This window comes from Molossus molossus, unplaced genomic scaffold, assembly GCF_014108415.1.
Source record: "Molossus molossus isolate mMolMol1 unplaced genomic scaffold, mMolMol1.p scaffold_m16_p_7, whole genome shotgun sequence".
Classification (NCBI taxonomy): domain Eukaryota; kingdom Metazoa; phylum Chordata; class Mammalia; order Chiroptera; family Molossidae; genus Molossus; species Molossus molossus.
This window is the reverse complement of record NW_023425401.1, coordinates 110,811,301-110,832,738: the sequence shown is the minus strand read 5'-3', so window position 1 is coordinate 110,832,738 and position 21,438 is coordinate 110,811,301. Positions and strand designations below refer to the sequence as shown.

The 21,438-nt window shown below is 52.5% G+C and overlaps 1 protein-coding gene across 1 annotated transcript in view; it reads right to left on the bottom strand.

The window, feature by feature from the left end:
- The window catches only part of DPP6 (dipeptidyl peptidase like 6), a 404,487-nt gene that overhangs the window by 153,911 nt on the left and 229,138 nt on the right, over window positions 1-21,438 (bottom strand). Inside the window, exon 4 of the mRNA XM_036246681.1 lies at window positions 2,342-2,436. Coding sequence (XP_036102574.1) covers window positions 2,342-2,436 — 95 coding nt within the window. The remainder of the gene's footprint in view (window positions 1-2,341; window positions 2,437-21,438) is intronic.

Genomic DNA, 21,438 nt, shown 5'->3' with positions numbered 1-21,438 from the left:
TTTTTTTAAACGCGAAAATGCAGACACATTCATTCTTTCTGGTTCTCGCTTTGCAGAAAATGACTGAATTCCACGAAGCTATTGTTTTGGGAACTGTCCCAGGGTGCCGCTCGCCGGGCCCCTCGTACCAGCAGCCTGTCTATGTAAAGGGCAGGATGCGTTCCGTTCCGAACCTCAGGACAGTTTTTATTTCATTATGTTTTATTTTTAACCTCAGAGCTGACTACTTTCTTCCTCTGGTCTCCTGTGACTCCCAGATCCCAGAATCCGAGGATTTCTACGTTTCTCGTGTGCACCAGAGACGCGTGACGACTGCCCGGAGTTTGAAAATGCCTCAGTTTCCCCAACGTATCGGACAAGAATGTGATCAACTGCCTATCCTTGGAGATGTCATCCTTCCAATAATGAGAATGAATATAGTGTAAAAAAAGAAAATTAATTCTCTTTAAATTGACTTTGAATCCATAACTTCAGTCAATGGGTTTTTTTGTTTGTTTGTTTTTTTGTTTTGGTTAATCCTCACCCAAGAATATTTTTTTTCCATTGATTTTTAGACAGAGTGAAAGGAAGAGAAGGAAGGAGAGAGAGAGAGAAACATTGATGTGAGAGAGACACATCGATTAGTTGCCACCCACATGTGTCCTGATTGGAGTCAGCGATTGAACCTGCAACCCAGGTACATGCCCTTGACCGGGAACTGAACCCGTGACCCTTGGGTGAGTGGGCCAATGCTCTAACCACCGAGCCACACTGGCCAGGACATCAGTCAATGTTTTTAATACATATCTTTAACAGAACAGAAACTCCACATCTTTTTTTTTTTTTTTTTTTCATTCTTTGTTCAGGTAGAGTGAGAGGGAGAGAGAGGAACAGAGAGAGAGAAACATCGATGTGAAAGAGACACATCGAGTGGTCGCCACCCACACAACCAACCAGGGCCGGGGACAAACTGCAACCGAGGTACGTGCCCTTAGCGGGAACCGAACCCGGGTCTCTCTGGACCGCAGGCGGATGTTCTCACCGCTGAGCCAAACTGGCCAGGGTCAATGTTTTTAATACATATCTTTAACAGAACAGAAACTCCACATCTTCACACCATTTCAGTCTCTGGGAAGACAGGCACCCCAGATTACGGCGTGGTGGTGACCAAGTGCCTGCCATAAGGCACGGTCATGACTTACGTCATTGGAGTAAGTGCAGTCACTGCCTACGTGAATATTCCCTGTGCAGTTAGAGATTGGGTTTCTCCCTTATTTTATTTTTCCCATCACCATTTACCCCCATATACCTTCTTCCACCCCCACCGAGAACCACTGTAATGAACCAGCTATTAATATCCAGAAAGAAGCAAAAGAGAGGCCGGATATTATAGGCGTGTCTTTGGGCAGCTTCACCAGGAAGCTACAACTTTACACCCCCCGGGGGGCCAACACGGGGGAGAAAGATGCATCGCATGCCCCGTCAAGTTGGGGTGACACTGGGAAGGCACCTGCCTATCAGTCACACCTGGGAACAGGTCACTGGCCAGAGTGGGCATGGCCTCTGCAAGGGCGTGAAATTTGAGATATTTAATCTCCTGAACAATGAACTTCCTGCTCTTGGCTCTCTAGGGACTCTTGTTGCAGGGGTTCGAGCTCTTGGCTCCCCTGTATTCGTCCATGTGGCCCATGGCCATGCGAACCCCACACCTGGTGGACTCACGGACCACACCTAGCCTGATGCTGAAGTGGATCCGGCTGCAATGTGGACGGACACTCTGGACCCTGGGTTTGCTTCTAGCTCTGCTGAAACCCCAGCTGCACTCCTGTGACTGGGATGGGACTTGGGAGACCCAGGGATGTAAACCCACGCAAATAAAAATCACTCCTTCTCCCACGAGCGTCTCAGAAAATTCTTTTCCTCAAGCTGTCGAAAGAACTCCACCCCTAGCACTCAGTGGGGGAAAGAATACCCCAATTTCTCCGATAGCACAGTCACCCCCCTCTCCCCGAGATGAGTTAGTTTGGGATGGAGCAAGTCCTGAACTATTTTCTATGCCTGCTTACAACGCCCTGTAAATGTGGGAAGCCTTGGGGCTTTATCTTTCAATTATATACAATCTGCAACGTTTGCTTCCAACACCTGCAGAGAAGTTTCCGGAACACTGGGAGGGACCGGGCGTTTAGCTGATTAAATTAGTGCGGTTTCAATTTCACATTATCTAGCCTTGCTCAGCCTGGAGTGTTACAAGTTCATTGCTTCTGTCTGGCTCTCCTGAAAGTTGAAACGCAAAGTCATTTTCTGCTTTATTGACTTGCAGGAGAGACCACGGAAATTATTCTGGTCAATGATGAGTACTTACAATTTTTTTGCCTTCTATTAACACTGTAGACAGATTAGTTTCAACATTCCACAGTATCACACTTCCTTTCTGCTCTCTGTAGATGAATTCTTTATCTACGAGAGAGGAAATGAAAAAAAGAAACATGAGACATCAAGGAACTCACCAAGCCTGTGACGGACACGGAGGGAAAATGAATGGACTGCTTCTGAAAAAAAAACCAAAAAACAACTATCCTGCATTTAATCAAAGGGTCCTTAAAACATGGGGAAATGTACTCAGTCCCTCTTAACATAACATTCTGTGAAGCTCATCTCTGAATCGTCTCTCCTCTTCTACACACTGAGGTGCAAAACGCCACGTACACTCACCACAGTTTTAGAGTATTCTAGATCTTTTTTGGGTAGGACACATGGAGCGGGCACAGACAGCAGATTAAGGAAGATGCTACCATAAGGGATGGGAGGTAACTGGCACTAACCGGACCGATTTCTTATATCTGAAACTTCGGGGTGGCGCCCGTGTGGTTGCGCACACAGAGACCTACAGCCGCATCCCCGAACCTGTCTTCATTTTGCTACTCCCGGGGGAACAGGGCTGTTACTCTGAGATCTTTGAATATCGACACTGTATCATCTGCAGTGACACTGATACTTTGTATGATCAATCATCCCCTTAGCAAAAGAATAAAACACGGCTCATCACATTTGCACGCACACCGTGAATGAAGGGAAACTCTGAAGATAGGATTGTTAGGAGAGGCAGGATGCAAAACGGGAAGAAGAAAAAGTACCATTTTTCTGCGCGAAGGTGGCAACAATGAGCCAGACCGATGATAAAGGCATTTTACACAATAACGAAAAACACCGTGCAGACTGGATGAATTCCAAAGGTGTCATCCTTTCCATGGTCTCTTTACAGAATTACATCCTTCTCCTTTTTATTCCCTTCTTCTGCTTGTGAAGACTTTCATTTTCTCTCCTCTTTCTGGTTTGTTGAGGTGACAAATTAGATCTTCGGTTGCGTCTTCCATCTTTTCTAATAACACGATTCAAGATACGCGTTTCCCTCTACGAACGGGGTTCGCTACCTCTCACAAACATCGCCAGGCTGAACGACGTTACTATTCAGTCCAAATTATTTCTGATTTTTCTTGTCAGGTCTGTTGGGGCCCAATGATCATTTGGAAACGTGTTGCTTAATTTCCAGATATGTAAAGTTAACCCTGGCCCTCTTATTGTCATAGATTTCTAATTTAAATTCAGTGGAGCAAAGGTTAGCCTGTACATGATTTCGGTCTTTTAGAATGGGGACATTTTGGGGCCCGTGATATGGTCTGTCCTGGTAGGTGTATCACCTGTGCTCAATTATGAAATACGGGTATCTCTGGGTTTATCTTTTTTGTTTTGTGTTTTTGGCTTTTAGTTTGTTTTCTACTTGTCTCCTCTACTTCTTGTCCCTCCCTTTCATGTTTCCTGGCTTTCATGTCATTGTTGAATAGTTTTAATTTCCTTTATTTTAGCTGTAATTTCTTTGCATTTATTATTTATTATTTATTTATTTATTTTTTTCCTCACCCGAGGACATTTTTCCATTTTTTTGGTCAGATAGAGTGAGAGGGAAAGAGAGAAACATCGACGTGAAAGGGACACATCGAGTGGCTGCCACCCGCACGACCAACCAGGGCCGGAGACAAACTGCAACCGAGGTACGTGCCCTTAGCGGGAACCGAACCCGGTCTCTCCGGACCGCAGGCCGACGCTCTAACCGCTGAGCCAAACCGGCCAGGGCTCTTTGCATTTAGTTTTATTGGTTGTCCTGGGGATTACAGTATATACTCTTCACTGGGCACAGTCTACAAAGAGTTAACAATGTACTACTTCTCATGACACATAGAAGCCTGTCATGTTTTCCAGTCCACGTCCGGTCCCATGATACTGTAGCTACGTGGGTTACGTCAGCATACTTTATACATTCCACAAGATGATGCTACAATTATCACCTAGAAACAGCGGTTCTGTGGGTCTCAACCCCTTTGATGGTCGAATGACCCTTTCACAGGGGTCGCCTAGGACATCACAGTAGCAAAATTACAGTTATGAAGCAGCAACAAAAATAATTTTATGATTGGGGGTCACCACAACATGAGGAACTGCATTCAAGGGTCGCGGCATTAGGAAGGTTGAGAACCAGTGGCTTATAACAAAATAGGGTTTATAAAGAAATTAAGAAGAAAACATCAAAACATGTCTTTTGCCTTTATCCATGCTTTGCCATTTCTCGCGTCTCTTTCTTCGTTATCAGGACCTGAGTTTCCCTTGGCTGTCATCTTCCTACATCACAAAGAACTTACTTTCTGTTGCTTTCCAGGGTTGTCCGTGGTCTCTGGTTTTCAGCAGTGGGACCATGATGCCTCCAGACGGGGCTGCTTCGTGTTGACCTTGGCTGGAGTTTGCTGAGTGCCTTGTATCTGCCAATTCACATCGTCATCGAACCTTCAGCCATTAATTTGCCAAATATGTTCTCTACTCCTTCACGGATGTCTTCATCTTCTGGAATTCCAAGTGCACGTGTGTCACGTTGGTTATATTGTAAAATGCCCTCTTTTTGAGCTCATGTCTGTCTGCTTGACCTTTCCTTCAGTGGATCGTGGTGTTGAAACTTTCAAATCAAAGACAAATCTGGCTTGTGTTAAAATCAAGAATTTTGTGTTAACATCCATCACAATGGGTAGGTTCTCTCCTGCACAGCCCTTAAATTTTTTGTTTCACATATTTTGTGACGACTCTATTTGATCAATGCAAGTTCAGAATTTTTTATCTTCCTGGCAATTCAAAACTTTTATTTAACTACCTATAATGCTTTTTTTTATCCTCACCGAGGACATTTTTCCATTTTTTGGTCAGATAGAATGGGAAGGAGAGAGGGAGAGAGAGAGAGGAACATCAACACAAGAGAGACACATTGACTGGTTGTCTCCCGCACGACCTCGACCAGGGCCAGGGACAAACTGTAACCGAGGTACGTGCCCGTAGCAGGAACCGAACCCGGGTCTCCCTGGACCGCAGGCCGATGGTCTAACCGCTGAGCCAAACTGGCCAGGGCTAACTACTAATAATGCTTTTAAAAAATGATTTCTCACCCTGGCCGGTTTTGCTCAGTGGTTAGAGCATCAACCTGCGGAAAAATGAGTCGTGGGTTCAACTCCAGTCCAGGGCATGTACCTTGGTGGCAGTTCGTCCCCGGCCCTGGTCGGGGTCGTGCGGGAGGCAACCAGTCAATGTGTCCCTCTCGCGTTGATGTTTCTCCCTCTCTCCCTCCCTCTCCCACCCACTCTGTCTGAAGATATATAGAAGAATATCCCCGGGTGAGGATGAAGATGACAGATTCCTCCGTGTAGAACAGGCAACATGTAGTTCGCACCTCGCTTCTTGCATGTGGCATGTGGAGGCTCTGGGAGATGCCTGGGTCACCGCTCTCGGGGCGCGTCGGCTGCAGCTCTGAGGAGTCATCTGTCTTTTCGTTCCTCACCTTCCGGAGGCCTCACCCGCCCTCCTTCCTCCTGAAGGCTCAGGACCCCCTGTCTTCACGCTGGTGTCCTGCCCGGTGTCCGAGTGCCGTGGCCCCCGGTGGCCTCTCCCTCCACTACAGTCTCTGTGCAGACCCGGCCACACCTCTCTTTGCTCCTCTTTTCTCCTCCTGGCTCCTCTGGCAGAGACTTTGGCCAAACTGCTTAGCCCGACATCCAAGGTCCTCTCCCCTCGGGCCCCGGGCCTGTCCCCCCTCGCAGAACACGGCGGCCAACGCGTAAGTGTGGAAGGAATAAGGCAGAACATTGCTCCACAGCCCCTACCCACACGCCCGATTCCGGGAGGGCTCGGCGGCACACGCTGAACCCACGGGGCGGACGCTGAAGGGAGGTTGCCTGGGGCCCCGGACAAACCTGCCCGTCTCAATGGGGAAAACGTTTCTCACGGAGGGATTTGGTGGGCGTGACTGAAGCCCACTAATCGACATCGGAATCCCTCGTGGTGGGACGGCCAGACTCCACGCCGGTGCCAGTCCCTCCACGAGGAATCAGTGGGACAAATCGGGGTGTGGGGACCTCGGCGGCGTGACTGGCCCGAGGCAGGGAGACAGTTCTGTCCAGGAGGAGATGAGCTTCTGCATTCGCCGGAGCTGCAGAGACAGAATGAACCCCTCTCCCTGGGACGCTTCATTTAACCCGAGCTGGGGGAAGGGTCACAGGGCGTGTGCCGAGGCGAATGTGGAAATCTGAGTGCGCCCCGGGAATGTGACGCTGTGAGGGGGCTGCAGCCAGCTCCGTCGATCCGATGACGCCGTGGCCATGAGGGAGAACACGCTCTGGAGGTGCGTACGTGTTCGAATTCGGGGATAAAAGAAAACAGTGTAACTCGTGTTTAAAAATTCTCAGCAAAGAATGTGGACCGAGGACACAAAATTGGAGAAAGTGTTGAAAGCAACTGGTGGTTAGTTAGGTGTTCACTGTGCGGACTTTTTCTTTTTTTAAAAAATATATTTTTATTGATTTTCACAGAGAGAGGAAGGGAGAAGGAGAAAGAGAGAGAAACATCAATGGGAGAGAGAACCATCGATCGGCCGCCTCCTGCATGCCCCCCTCTGGAGACAGAGCCTGCAACCCAGTCACGTGTCCTGACCAGGAATCAACCTGAAACCTCTTGGTGCATGGTTGACGCTCAGCCACTGAGCCACACCGGCTGTGCTGTGCTGTCCTTTTATTTTATTTTTTTATCCTCACCCGAGGACATTTTTTTTTGCATTTTTCTTCAAATAGAGCGGGAGGGAGAGAGGGAGAAAGACATAGAGAGGGAAACATCAACATGAGAGAGACACATCGCGTGGCCACCACCCCCACGACCCCAACCAGGGCCGGGGACAAACTGCAACCGAGGTACGTGCCCTTAGTGGGAACCGAACCCGGGTCTCTCTGGTCCGCGGGCCGACGCTCTACCCGCTGAGCCAAACCGGCCAGGGCTGCGCTGTCCTTTTAAATAGAGAAAATAAAATGACGGAGTCCCTGACTTTGGGAACACACAGGAGTTGGTGGACAGAGACGCTGTTGCCAAAGAACAGGAGCCTGGACCGTTCAGGCAGGGAGTTGAGGGCGAGCAAGGCTCCGCGTGAGCAGCCTGAACAGCGGTGACCCAGTCACAGGAAGCGACCGGCGCCCCAGGGGAAGACCCCATGGGCACACCCCCCAGCCCACGCCCCCCGGGTTCATAACGCGGATTCTGAGCAGAGGTCTGCAAGCTGGGGTGCAGATATGTGTCTTTAGGTTTGCAGAGGCAAAGGGTTCCTTTATTTCCTCCTGTCTGGGTTTTCCTTTCTGGGGTTTTCCATCACAAACGTCGTCAGAGGGAGGCCACGTCGGCTCCGAAGGTGCACAATGGTTTTATCTTTCGGGAGACCAAGCTTTTCAAATTACAGCCCTCAAAGTGCGCAGCAAGCAAGCCTGGCCGAGCTGGCGTGTGCTGACGTCCCCGCGACCAGGTCCTGGGCTCGGCCCCTCCCAGCCCCTCACGCGAAGGGGCAGGGTCACCGGCCGTGACTTCGCTCCCTGCGCTTCAGGGCCCTCCCGCCGCTCCTGGCTCAGGCCTGCCGGCCACTTGCCATGTGAGTCGGGACAACCTGACTGCAGGTCACAGCGTCTTATTGTCCTGTGGGCGCTGGAGACACGGAATCAATCAGAAAGGCAGTCGGCGACGCGTTCCGTCCCCTTTCAAGAACGTGGCCAGGGCTGTCCTTTTATCTCATTTTTTATCCTCCCCCGAGGACATTTTTTTTCTTTTTTGCCTTTATCTTCAAATAGAGCAGGAGGGAGAGAGGGAGGAAGAGATAGAGAGGGAAGCATCAACATGAGAGAGACACATCGCGTGGCCACCACCCCCACGACCCCAGCCAGGGCCGGGGACACACCGCAACTAACCGCGGCGGTTTTCTCGCAGCAGGAGGAGGCGCTGACTTCGGAGAGCCTGAGTTCTCGGGGACAAAGGGCGAGACTGCTGGGCTGAAGTGGCACCTGTGTGTGGATGGGGGGGAGGCCATCACACTGTGGCTTCGACACCACGATCGCCCCTCTCACGACCTGGGAATGACGGGAAAAGGGACCTTCCAACAAACGGTGACCTCAGCTCGGGAATTACTTGGAACGGGGATGATTTCAGAGACAATGTCTGTGGCGCTACAGCTCATTCAGTTTGCCTCGGAAACCCTGAGTGCCCAGTGTTGGTCTTCGATGAATGGACTGCCCACTTGCTTTTTTTTTTTAATCCTCACCCAAGGACATTTTTGCATTTATCTTCAGATACAGAGAGAGAGAGAGAGAGAGAGAGAGAGAAACACCGATGTGAGAGAGACACATTGACTGGTTGCCTTCCGCACAACCCCAACCGGCGCTGGGGACTGAACCACAACCGAGGTACATGCCCTTGACCGGAATCAAACCCGCAACTCTGGTCCGTGGGCTGGGCTCTAACCGCTGAGCCAAATAAGCCAGGGCTGCCCACTGGCTTTACCATCTTTTCAATGTCCATTCTTATTCGTGGGGAGCAATTCTTAGGTTGTTCGCAGGGTCATGGTTAGACTTGCAAGAAGCTTACCATACGGAAACCCCCCAAAACCCACAAAACACTCCCTTCCATATTTAACATCGTCACCATCAGCTTATGTGGTCAAGGAAGAAAAAAAAAACAAAACAATTTCTCCGTAGAATTAGGATTTGTTCGTTTTTAATTTTATTGAATTTATTGGGGTGACACCGGTTCATAAAGCAATATAGGTTTCAAGTATACAATTCTCTATAATACACCACCTGTATAGTGCATTGCATGTTTATGGCAATTTATTTTCTCCACCGGTATCTTCTATAAAAAAAAACCCAAAACATACACAGGGAAGGGGGTTTTCCAATACAAAGGTTTCGGTGGGTGAAGACAAGAGAAAGACCAGCAAAGAAATCCTCTGCTAATAACACTACGAGGTGTGACTGGTTGTTATAAAGATCGAAGATCCTCTGAGGGTCTTTAAGTGACTGTAATGTAACGGCTCTATTATTCGGTAAACCTCCGAGCAAATCAGAGAGCCACCAGCATCTGGGTAACCAGCCCCCCTGGAAATTCCCAGGACTTCACGGGACGCTGTTCAGGTGGGACCAGAAGACCAAGGGTTTCCACAGTCCTTCCAGTTCGTGTGCTCCTACTCGGGCCGTGTGAGTCAGCACCTGAATTCGGACCCTGGGAAGCGCATGGCGTACGTCACACCGCCCGAGCGCACCAGCTGCGCATCGAGAGCCTCGAGTGCGGCGGGTCCGAGTGTTGTTCGTCAACGAACTGGGCCGCATCGGCGGGAACTGGCCTTCATGTTTACCTGGAGGTTTTACTATGAAAGGTCCTGACTTAGGTTGACGGATATAAATCTCACTCTGGCGTAGCTGAAAATAAGGGGAGACGGAACCTGAATGGTTAGGATTGTAAACCTGACTGTTACGTAGGCCACGGACAATGATCCTAGTTTAAGAAGCAGCCAGTCAACTCTCTCCAGAAAGAACTGATCTGCCCGGTAACCTACCAAACAGTGGGCTCAGCTAAGCTTCTGGGTATGTCCCCGTGTTGCCCACGGTCGCTGAATGTGCCAGTGTTCCGCTCAGTTTATAGCTACCGGCGGAGCTGATCGAGTGACCAAGCATCTCATGTATTAGCGCGGCCTCTCTGATTAGTGGAAATGACGGTGGAAATGGTCACCTGCCGAAAAATATGTTTGGTTATTAGGAAGTGGATTTTTTAAAAAAAATGTTCCATTGCAGTTGACGTTCAGTATTATGTCATGTTAGTTTTAGGGGCGCTGCACAGTAGTCCGACATGTACATAATTTACGAAGTGATCTCCCCCAATAAGTCTAGTACCCACCTGGCACCGAGCAGTTACTCCAGTAGGTGGTTGGATAAAGAAGAGATGGGACATATACACAATGGACTATTACTCGGCCACCAAAAAGAAAGAAATCTTGCCATTTGCCACAGCATGGATGGACCTGGAGGGGATTGTGCTGAGGGACATAAGTCAGACAGAGAAAGACAGATGCCTTATGCTCTCACTTCTGTGTGGAATCTGAAGAACAAAATAAACAAACAAAACAGAAACAGCCTCACAGATACAGAAAACAGACCTATGGCTGCCAGATGGGAGGGGCTGGGGGCTGGTGAGACGGGAGGGGCTGAGAAGCACAGGTTGGTGGTTACAGAACAGTCAAGGGGACGAGTTAAATGACCGCGTCCCATGGTTCTCATTTTCCCCATGTCTGTTTGCACCTGCTCTCGGCAGGCGTAGCTGCTGGGGTGTACGCACAGCTGCTGGGGTATACGTGTGGCTGCGGGGTGTACGCACGGCTGCGGGGAGTACACACGGCTGCGGGGTGTACACGCGGCTGCGGGGTGTACGCGCGGCTGTGGGGTGTACACGCGGCTGCGGGGTATACAGGCGGCTGCGGGGTGTACAAGCGGCTGCGGGGTGTACGCGCGGCTACAGGGAGCACACACGGCTTAGGGGTGTACAGGCAGCTGCGGGGTGTACAGGCGGCTGCGGGGCGTACAGGCGGCTGCAGGGTGTACGCGCAGCTGCTGGGTGTACGCGTGGCTGCGGGGGTGTACAGGCGGCTGCGGGGTGTATGCGCAGCTGCTGGGTGTATACACGGTTGCCGGGTATACAGGCGACTGCTGGGTGTATGCACGGCTGCAGGGTGTTCAGGCAGCTGCTGGGTGTACGCGCGGCTGCGGGGTGTACGCGTGCACACTTGGACATTAAACAGGAATGGCACAGCCCCCAGTTGCAAGCAACTTAAAAGGCCAACATCTTCAGTACCACGGAGTGCTCAAGCACAGTTTCCTCCCCAAACATCCGGGTGATGTCACCTACATCAACACAAACAGCTCTCAGGTGAGCGCGCACACACGCACACACGTACCCCTGACCAGTGGCCAAGTACCCGATGTTATGAACAATGGGCGGACCTTCCAAACCCTGCCCAGGGTTTGCTTATTGAATTCAGTCCCTTCACAGCACGTTTTCCAAGGTGCGCTGCGTGCAGACAGTGCGTGGGAGCCCCCGTCCGCGTGCATGCACCCCCGCAGCTCCGGGGTGGGGAGGCGTCTGCAATGCCTGGTGCCCGCCCAGCACCCCTCATGGAGCTATCAGACAGGCCACGATCTCGGGCCCCCCAATACTCTCCACCACGTCTCACCCTCGGCTCATGCTGTTCTCTCCACGACTCCTGCGTCCTGGGTCTGCCTCCTCCGAGGGGAGAGACCCTGTCCCGTGAGGTCTGGGTGGCTCTCCGTGTCGCCAACAGGTCGTGGGATATTTCACAAGGGAAGAATGAAAGCTGAGACCAAGGCGGAGAGCATGAGAGTGAAGATGGGAAGTCAGGTGTCACATTTCGGGGTCCGGGAACAAGCCGACACATTGCCATGACAACAATGAACACCTAAGTGTTGAAATAAACTACACCCAAGAGACGCCCGTCAGTGACGCCACCGGTGACGGTCGGCAGACAGTCGCTTTCCCAGGCCTGCGGATTTCATTTCTGCCGTTCCCGTCCGTGGGGCTGTCTAGTCAAACCATCAGCACAGAGCTATCCCGACTGCATGTCCATTTTTGAATTTCACGCATCTTAATGTTTCTCATCTTGGTCCCGGTGCCCATCCTTACCCCTTGCGCTGAGTCTAAGGACAGGTCTTAGCGGGTGGGTAGGTAATCGCTCCTCCCCAGGTAGGCCCGCAGGTTGCTGCTCCTTCTCACAGGAATCGGGCCACAGCGTTCATGGGGTGGGCCCGCAAGGGCTGTAACCCACGTTATCTGGAATCACCTCACGGGGTACATTTCTCCCGGGCCCCATTGGTGCTGGTCCGGTTCTTAGCTCTGACCCGTCTTGCTCCTGTGAGCGACCCGTGAGCGTCTCCGCGCAGAGGAGCACGGCCGCATCGCGCGTCTGTGGGTCCGCGTGTCTTAGAACATTTCCATCGGAAGCCACAACCCACCAGAGGAGGAAGTACCACCCACTTTGCCGAAATCCTTCCTGTTTCAGCAGGTGACCCCCACCACACCGAGACTAGGATAACTGAGCTCACTCAACACTCAACACAAGAACCACAACAAATCTCATCTCACATCCCAAGGGGGACACGTGGATGGCGTCCTGGTAGAACCCCTCCTGCCGCCGGTGACCGGCCACCCGGCCACGGCCCCGCCCAGGGCTGAGGTTCTGGCGTGGGCTCCTCTGGACAGAAGCTGTTAACGGGGAGCAGCGGCAGGAGCCCAGCGGCATGGCATCGAAGACACAGGAAAGGCTATTTGCAGCAACAGTGGCTCGGGAGGCCCGGTGGGAACCCGGAATAGGACGAATTTGGGTCTTCGGGCTGGATTAGGGAGAAGAAAATGATGAGCACCTAGCAGGAGTGAACACATGTTGATAGCACGAAGGGTTCCTTAAGATGGTGCCATTGTTAAGTGTTGTTGTTAACCCTCACCTGAGGATATTTTTCCACTGATTTTTAGCTGGAGTGGAGGAGAGGGAGGGGGAAAGAGAGAGAAACATGAATGCGAGAGAGACACATAGATTGGTTGCTTCCTGCATGACTCTCACCAGGGCTGGGGATTGAACCTGCAACCCACGTATGTGCCCTTGACCAAGAATCGAACCTGGGACCCTTCGGTCTGTGGGCTGATGCTCCAACCGCTAAGCCAAACCGGCCAGGGCTGAGTATTTTTTTAAATATGTTTTCATTGATTTTTTTTTTTTATCCTCACCCGAGGACATTTTTCCACTTTTTGTTCAGATAGAGGAGGAGGAGAGAGAGAGAGAGAAACATCGATGTGAAGGGACACATCGAGTGGCTGCCACCCGCACGACCAACCAGGGCCGGGGACTAACTGCAACTGAGGTACATGCCCTTAGCGGGAACCGAACCCGGGTCTCTCTGTACCGCAGGTCAACGCTCCAACCGCTGAGCCAAACCGGCCAGGGCTCATTGATTTTTCAAGAGAGAGATTGGAAGGGAGAGGGAGACAGATAGAAACATTGATGAGAGAGAAACACTGACCGGCCCTGCACGCCCCCTACTGGGAGTCAAGCCTGAAACCTGGGCATGTGCTCTGACCGGGAATTGAACCAGTGACCTCCTGGTGCCTGGGACAACACTCAACACTGAGCCACAGCAGCTGGGCAAGATACTATTCATAAAACAAGAACACATAGTGGTTTTGGACTCACTGTTCAGGTCGTTGCCCCCAAACTGCAAAACAGATGGTGGCAGCCCCTCTGCTATGGGTAATGAGGTCACCACGTCGTGCATGCTCTCAGACGCTTGTCACTAAAGTGGTCTCAGACGCTTGGCACTAACGTGGTCTCCCTGGCCCCTGGGAGCTCAACGTCTGCGGCCATTTCTGCCCTCACACAATGTACCGGCTCCCAGCTGAGACTGCGTGCGGACAGCAGGGTGTTTGCTCAGCACGAGGCCATTCAGCTCAACAAGACGCCGTCCCTGCCGAAGGGGGGGACCTCACTCCCTGCCCTTCCCCGTGACCTCTGTAATGTGCCCCTTGAGATCTGGTCCGCAGGACACGGTGACTGGGTGCTGGACTTCCGCCGGGGCTCCCCTTCTGCAGGAAGGACCATCGTCACTGTCACCATCTCTCAACGAGGGTGTCCCTCTTCCATGGACTCACTGTGATGGGAACGAGGATCCGGTTGTTAGCTTAGCTTGTAACTCTCTTCTTCACCACGAGTGAGGAAGGTTAAGCCTAAAAGCGTTGCCCTGGCCGGTGTGGCTCCGTGGTGGAGCGTTGGCCCGTGGACCAATGAGTCTCGGGTTCGATTCTGGCCAAGGGCACGTGCCTGGGTTGCAGACCCTCCCCGGCCCTGGTCGGGGTCGTGCAGGAGGCAACCAGTCGATGTGTCCCTCGCATGTTGGTGTTTCTCTCTCTCTCCCTTTCTCTCCCTCCCTCCCAGTCTATCTGGCGATAAATAGAAAAATATCCTCAGATGAGGGAAAAAAAAGACGGAAAGATTTCGTGATGTGGCCCGATGCCCGAAAGCCACCAAGGGTGAGGGAAAATGACCACTGAATTACCAGTGATTCCACCATGAGAAACGCTATGACGTCCTTTGAAGGACTTCATGCATAGGAGCTGGCGGGGTAGTTCATTCACCAGGAACAGAGGGCCGAGAAACTGCCGTTTCTGGGGCAGGATTCTCTGGGAGCCAGAACACCCCCAGAATGCCGTGCGAAAGACTCTCGCGGATTTAACAGCTTTTCCCACGAACTGGACGAGGTGACATCACCGTCATGTTGAAAAGTGTGCTCGGCTCAGGAGGAAAGTGAAGAATGTTTATGCGTCGGGTGTGATGATTTCGGGGGGGGGCACTTTCTGTCCAAGCCCTTAATGACGCTTTCCCTGTTGGTCCCTGGACAGCTCTGTGGCTCCCCGAGCACCTGGGACCTGCTTGCGTGCGCGTTGATGGCGAGCCGTGGCCGGCACAAATCCAGAAGACTGTGTGGCGTTAATAATTTCAATGTTTTAACAAATTCTATGAGGGTCATTTGCAGCGAAAGGGAAATTATATTCCTGGCTAATGTGTGAATAGAGCCGTTTCATTTGAAAGCATAAAAGCTGTTAGGACAGCCCTTATGGCAGGGTCATAACGGGCCGTGCAAAGCCGGGGAGCGGGGCACCGTGTGGCCGGCTGCTCCCTCCCGTGGCACGTGCCGCGTGCTGACGAATCTGTCCCGGAGTGTTGCTGAATGTCATCCTGTTCGACCACGGTGACCTCCCCGCCTGCGGCTCCCCTCCGCTTGCCCTGGCACTGTCGTGTGCACAGCGCTGTCATTTCCTTGGCGAGTCGGTCGACGAGTCAGGAAGAGCCCCCGAGGCCGAACCTCGGTGATGCCCACTGGGCCTTTCCCCGGCTCCGGGCTCTCCGAGGGGTTCACTGTTCTCACGGAGGAGGCCAGCGACGATCAGTAACCGCTCTCGGGGCCGGCGTTAGATCGAGAGGATGAAGCACGAGTCAAACACCTTTGGGGACGCTAACGGCTGTTCCCACGCGCGGGCTGCGTGTGTGCCAGGAGATTCGTGAGACGCCCTCTGGCCGACCTCGAGACTGGCCAGGCCGGAAAGGAGACCGTGGCCGGGTCGCAGACGCCCTACGGAGTGTGGACCTCGTGCCCTGAGGGGCACACAGCCTGCCGGCCAGAGCTGGCACCGTGACTGGTCCAAGGGATTTGGGGAACCAGTGTTGCATGGACTCCCCACTAAGCCAGCAGCGCCGGCAGGGCCTGTCTGCACTCGGGGAGCAGGCAGACCTTCTTCAGTCGGTTCAGGAAGCCACTGACCAGACGACCAGCAGCACAGACGAGAGCCAGGAGAACCTGACCTGATTTCCAGTCGCCTCGCTCGGTCACTCACACACCTGGTGTTGCCCTGGCCAGTGTGGCTCAGTGGTTAGAGCGTCGGCCTGTGGACCAGAGAGTCCCAGGTTCGGTTCCCGCGAGGGGCATGTACCAAAACAAAACAACACAACAGCTGGTATTGAACCAAGAAACGGGACGGTGGCCCACGCACAGGGCAAACAGCAGTGAATGGAAACTGCTCCCGAGGACGCCCAGACACGTCAGCGGGCACATCTCAGCGAGCTGCTACGTCAGTGAGGCGGGTCCGTCAGAGGAAGACGGGGCCGAGCGATGTCACTCCTCTGTGGCCGCTGATGAACTCAGTGAAGCGGTGAGTGAGACGGAAGCTGACTCACAGACACAGAGGACAGACTGACAGCTGCCAGAGGGAAGGGGCTGGGGGCTGGGTGGAGAAGGTGAAGGGAGTAAGCAAAATAAACACCCCAGAACCTCATAGACAAACACAGTGGGGTGCTCACCAGAGGAAAGGGGGGGAGGGAGAAGAGGGTGAAGGGGGATAAATGGTGATGGGAGGAGACCTGACTCGCGGTGGTGCACACACAGTACAATGTACAGATAATGAGGATAGGATCGTACGCCTGAAACCTATATAATTTCTATGAACTGATGTCAGCCCAATATAATCAATCAAAATTAAAAAAAAGAATTAGCCACTATAAATATGTTCAAAGAACTAAAAAACGAAACAAAACACCGCATCTAAAGAAACGAAGAAAATGAGAACTGTGCGTCATCAAACAGAAAATATCAATAAAGGCATCGACAAGCTTTACAGGGAGGCCAACAGAAATCGAGCCGAAAGCACCATCGTCGACATGAAAAGGTCACCCGGTGGCGCAGAAATACTGTCTGGCCAGGCAGTGACCCGATGGCAAAGGAGGCCACTCAGTCGGAGGAGCAGAAAGAGGGAGGAACGAAGGAGAACGAGGGTCCGAGACCCGTGGACCGCAGGGGTTTCAACAGGTGCGCTGCGGAGCCTAAAGGAGGGACGGGAGGCACTGTGCCTGGAGAAGCGATGACAAGAGATGATGGGGAGCCCGAGCTCCTCCTACGAGGCTGGTGTCGCTCTGATACAAAAACCCACCAAAAACCCGACAAAGACATCACAGGGAAACTGCAGACCAGGATCTCTTACGACGACAGATGCAAAAACCCTCAGCCACGTGGCAGCGAACCGAATCCAGCCACAGAGAGAACCACCCACCAGGACATCGGGGAACGTATCCCCGATACAAGGCTGGCCCGGCGTGGGAACTCACCGCCACGCCACGCTTGTCCTCCGGCGCCCGGCAGAACCCACTCCTCCGTGAAGGCTGAATAACTGTCCACCGCGGGCGTCAGTCACGCTCCGGGTGTCTGTTTTCTGCTGAAGCACTTTGTGGCTGTTTCTGCACTTTGACTCTTGTGAATAATGCGATATATATGTGTCACATATGTATGACATGTGACGGCGAGACTGTTCCGTGTAGAAACATCAACGCGAACTGATGGTGCGCTTACTACACACGTGGTGACCGACACAGAAATACGTGCATATTTCTCCGTCTGCTGTGCGGACAGCGTAGAAGCTACGGTGTCCTAGACAAATAGTGCAGGTTTGGTTCCTAACACCAAATAGAAGGAACTGAACTCCTCGGGGAATGGCCAATTATAGAGCCGGGGAGGGTACATGTAAGGTAAACCGACAGTATCTCGTGGTAGTGGAAGGAAGGAGGGAGGAAGGAAGAGGGAGGGACGGACAGGAGGGGAGTCTGGGAGAGAAAGAGAAAGCAGCCACTGGTGGAGGCATGGGTAACACTACAGGAGTGTCCGAGGCACAAAGCCCGAACATTTGAGATTAAGGAAAAAAAAAAAGGGAGCGTACTGGATTATCACATAAAGAATACAATAAGTATCTGTGAGTCTACAGTGATATAGAGAGACCCATCAGTAAGTGTGGTGGAGAACAGACAAAGCCCCCGTGGAGAAGGCCCCCGGATCCTACACCCTGCTCCCAGGCAGGTGAGCGTGTCCCCCGCTCCTTGAGGGTAGGTTCTGAGCAGTGACTTCCTTCCAACAAGTACAGCGAGCGAAGCTGGGGAGGAGAGAAACCCGACAGAGACACCTGGCCAAGGAGACCTCAGCCAGGGGGCCGAGGAGACCTCAGCCACTCAGCCAGGGGGCCGAGGAGACCTCAGCCAGGGGGCCGAGGAGACCTCAGCCAGGGGGACAAGGACAGCTCCAATGGCCAGAGCTCGTGGGGAGTGTGCCTCTTACGATGCGGGGAGAGTCCCCTCCTGTGCAAGTCCGGCCTAATGACGGGGCAGGAACATTGCCCTTTAAGAACATGCGAGGAGAGATCTGACGTATCCCTCAAAATACCTGACTGCCTCCTCTTAGGGTCATCAAAGTCAGGAGCCCTGGCCATTTTTGCTCAGTGGTTGAGTGTTGGCCTTCGGACCAAAGGGTCTTGGGTTCGATTCCCGGTCAAGGGCACGTACCTGGGTTGCAGGTTCGATCCCTAGTCCTGGTTGGGGTCATGCGGGAGGCAACCAACGGATGTGTTCTCTCACATCGACATTTCTCGCTCTCCCCCTCTCTCCCTTCCACTCTATCTAAAAATCCATGGAAAAATATCCTCAGGTGAGGATTAACACAACCCCCCCCCCCAATAAAACAAACCACCCAGGAATGTCTGGGAAATTATCAGAGCCGGAGCAGCGTGGGAGACTTGGCACCGGGGTGGGACCTTGGAGCAGGAGAGGGCATTAAAACTAAGGAAATCTGAATGAGGTGTGGACTTGAGTTAACAATGACGTATCAGTATTGGCTGCTTAACTGTGCTCAGTGCACCGTCCTAACGCAATCCAAAATGTGGGGAAAAACAGACACAAAAAACCACGTTCCTGGTTGGCAAGGGGTCGCCCCTGGTTCTAACTCTGTGATGACAAGATGCAACTGCTTTTCACAATTCAATTCACCAGATATTTGTGGCCCTAATTTCCCGAAAGACAAAGTCCCTTTCAATGTGCTAAGTCCGACTGCACAGTCCCAGATATGTGTGTCCCGTGTCCCAGGTCACCCGCGGTGGAGGGCTCAAACCTACCAACTACAGATTTCAAAAGCTCACCTAATTTTATTTTATTTTATTCATTGAGAGAGAGAGAGGAAGGGGTGGGGAAGAGAGAGAGACTGGTTGCCCTCCATATGCTCCCTGACCGGGAATTGGACCCCAAACCTAGGTATGTGCCCGGAGGGAATCAATCTCACAGTCCTTGGTGTTGGGGACAACGCTCCAACCAATTGAGCAGCCCGGCCAGGGCAAACTCTTCAAATTTCGATAGAGTTCCACAGCAAACAAAAAAATGAATATTGCATATTTCCCATTCACTGTTTTGCCTTTTTCACTTAAGGCTCCCTACATTTTTAAGGACAGACTTAGCTATTTTTAGCTCAGAAGGGCTGTTTTTAGAGGCAGCATTTAATTTTCATTTTCAGAAATACGGTATTGAGGTTTGGGGCTGTAATGACCCGCTGGACAAAAAAGAGAGGGATGAGACTGGTCATATTTCATAAAAATGAGGTCCCATCCATTGGTCCTTTGACTTATCTATTCCTGGACGCGTCTCTCTTCCACATCACCCCTCGCTACATTAAAAAAATAATTATTGAGGCTCCGGGTTTTGGCAGAAAGCGGTGTTCCTGCTCCAATGATACGTCATGTCGCTCTAAATGAGAGGCAGCTAAATTTACACTCGAGGTGACATTAGATATTAACGAGCGTATTAATAGGTCAGTGATCAAGCGGTCACACACCCAGTTACCGGGCCGAATGGCATCAGTGTCCATGCTGATCGGCTGCACATACACAACACACACGTCGGCGGCAAGAACATACGTCTCTTCACGTGATGGACTTACAATCAATTCCCCAGCTAGGCTGGGAATGGCCCCGCTTTGAGTTGTCATGTGTCCCCTTGGACACTGGAGGGCGCTGTCTCACACAACTCTCCAAGCACCACCGAGGCTTTGAACACGGCTGAAAAATAGCGACTGAGGACACAGCCCTGAATCCATCAGTGTTGGTCAGCAGGGACGGTTCATAAAGACGAATATGTCATCGTTCATATCATCGACCCACGCGTCCGGGGCGTCGGGTTTTAATCCCGGTCCACTGCGGGACGGATGTGTCCCCTCGGCAGGTTTATGGGACACCCCTGACGACCTCCAAAACACAGGTGTGCAGAACTTGACCAGCAAAGCACAGGTGTGCGGAGCTTGTCTGTAAGGCACCAGGGGTATTTTCAGAGAGCATGTGAGGGTGGTCGTACGTGGCGTGGCTGTTAGTTTCACGAGTCTCTGGTAGGTCCCTTTGCTGGGAAGTTTCTGTTGTTGGGCTTGAGTTTTGCTTCCAGCCGAAACGGAGCAGCCGCCTCCGATTCCCAGGCAAGAGCCGTGTTCTTCATCATGATGGGGGGAGGGGGCTGGGTGAGAAGGGGCGGGATGGGGGAGCACAGATCCGTGGTCACAGGAGAGCCCCCGTGATGTGAAGTCCAGCGCAGGGAAAGAGGCAAGAACATCATAATAGCTATGGATGGCCCCATGGGTGCTGGGAGTATCAGGGGGTGCGCCTTGTAGGTTATGTAAATCACCCATCGCTATGCTGCACCCCTGAAATGAATACAGCACTGTGTGTCAACTGAAAAATTAAATTAAAAAAAAATATTTAGGACGAGAAAAAAAGGTAACAGCCAAGGTTGGATCTGCAAAGGGCTCACGGACAAGTGGTCCCATCTTGCTCCAATCAGCTGCGGGTATGAAGATGCAGGCGGGAACAGACAGAAACAGACATAGATGCAAAGAAAAGGATGGTCATGGGGGCTGGCGGGGAGCTGGGGGAGCTGGGGAGACAGGAGAGGGATTAACAAATACAAAGTGTCAGCGACAGAAGCAGTTGGGGTTGTGAGCACAGGGAATAGTCAACGCCACAGGAACAACCCGGCCCGGGGCCCGGTGGGTGTGGGAACATCAGGGGCAGCCCTGTGGGTAGTGCCTGACTACCAATACGGGAGAACTGATACAATACCGAATGCCAACTGTAACTGCAAAATGAAAGAAAGGTTTTAAAAAATGGGCAGTCACACGGCCGAGTTCTGGATGAGAGAGATGGGTGCAGAAAGCCTCCTGCAAAGCCTCCCCTGCAAAGCCTCCCCTGCAGAGCCTCCCCTGCTAAGCCTCCCCTGCAAAGCCTCCCCTGCAGAGCCTCCCCTGCAGAGCCTCCCCTGCAGAGCCTCCCCTGCTAAGCCTCCCCTGCAAAGCCTCCCCTGCAGAGCCTCCCCGGCAGAGCCTCCCCTGCAGAGCCTCCCCTGCAGAGCCTCCCCTGCAGAGCCTCCCCGGCTAAGCCTCCCCTGCAGAGCCTCCCCTGCAGAGCCTCCCCTGCAGAGCCTCCCCTGCAGAGCCTCCCCGGCTAAGCCTCCCCTGCAGAGCCTCCCCTGCAGAGCCTCCCCTGCAGAGCCTCCCCTGCAGAGCCTCCCCGGCAGAGCCTCCCCTGCAGAGCCTCCCCGGCAGAGCCTCCCCTGCAGAGCCTCCCCTGCTGAGCCTCCCCTGCAGAGCCTCCCCTGCAGAGCCTCCCCTG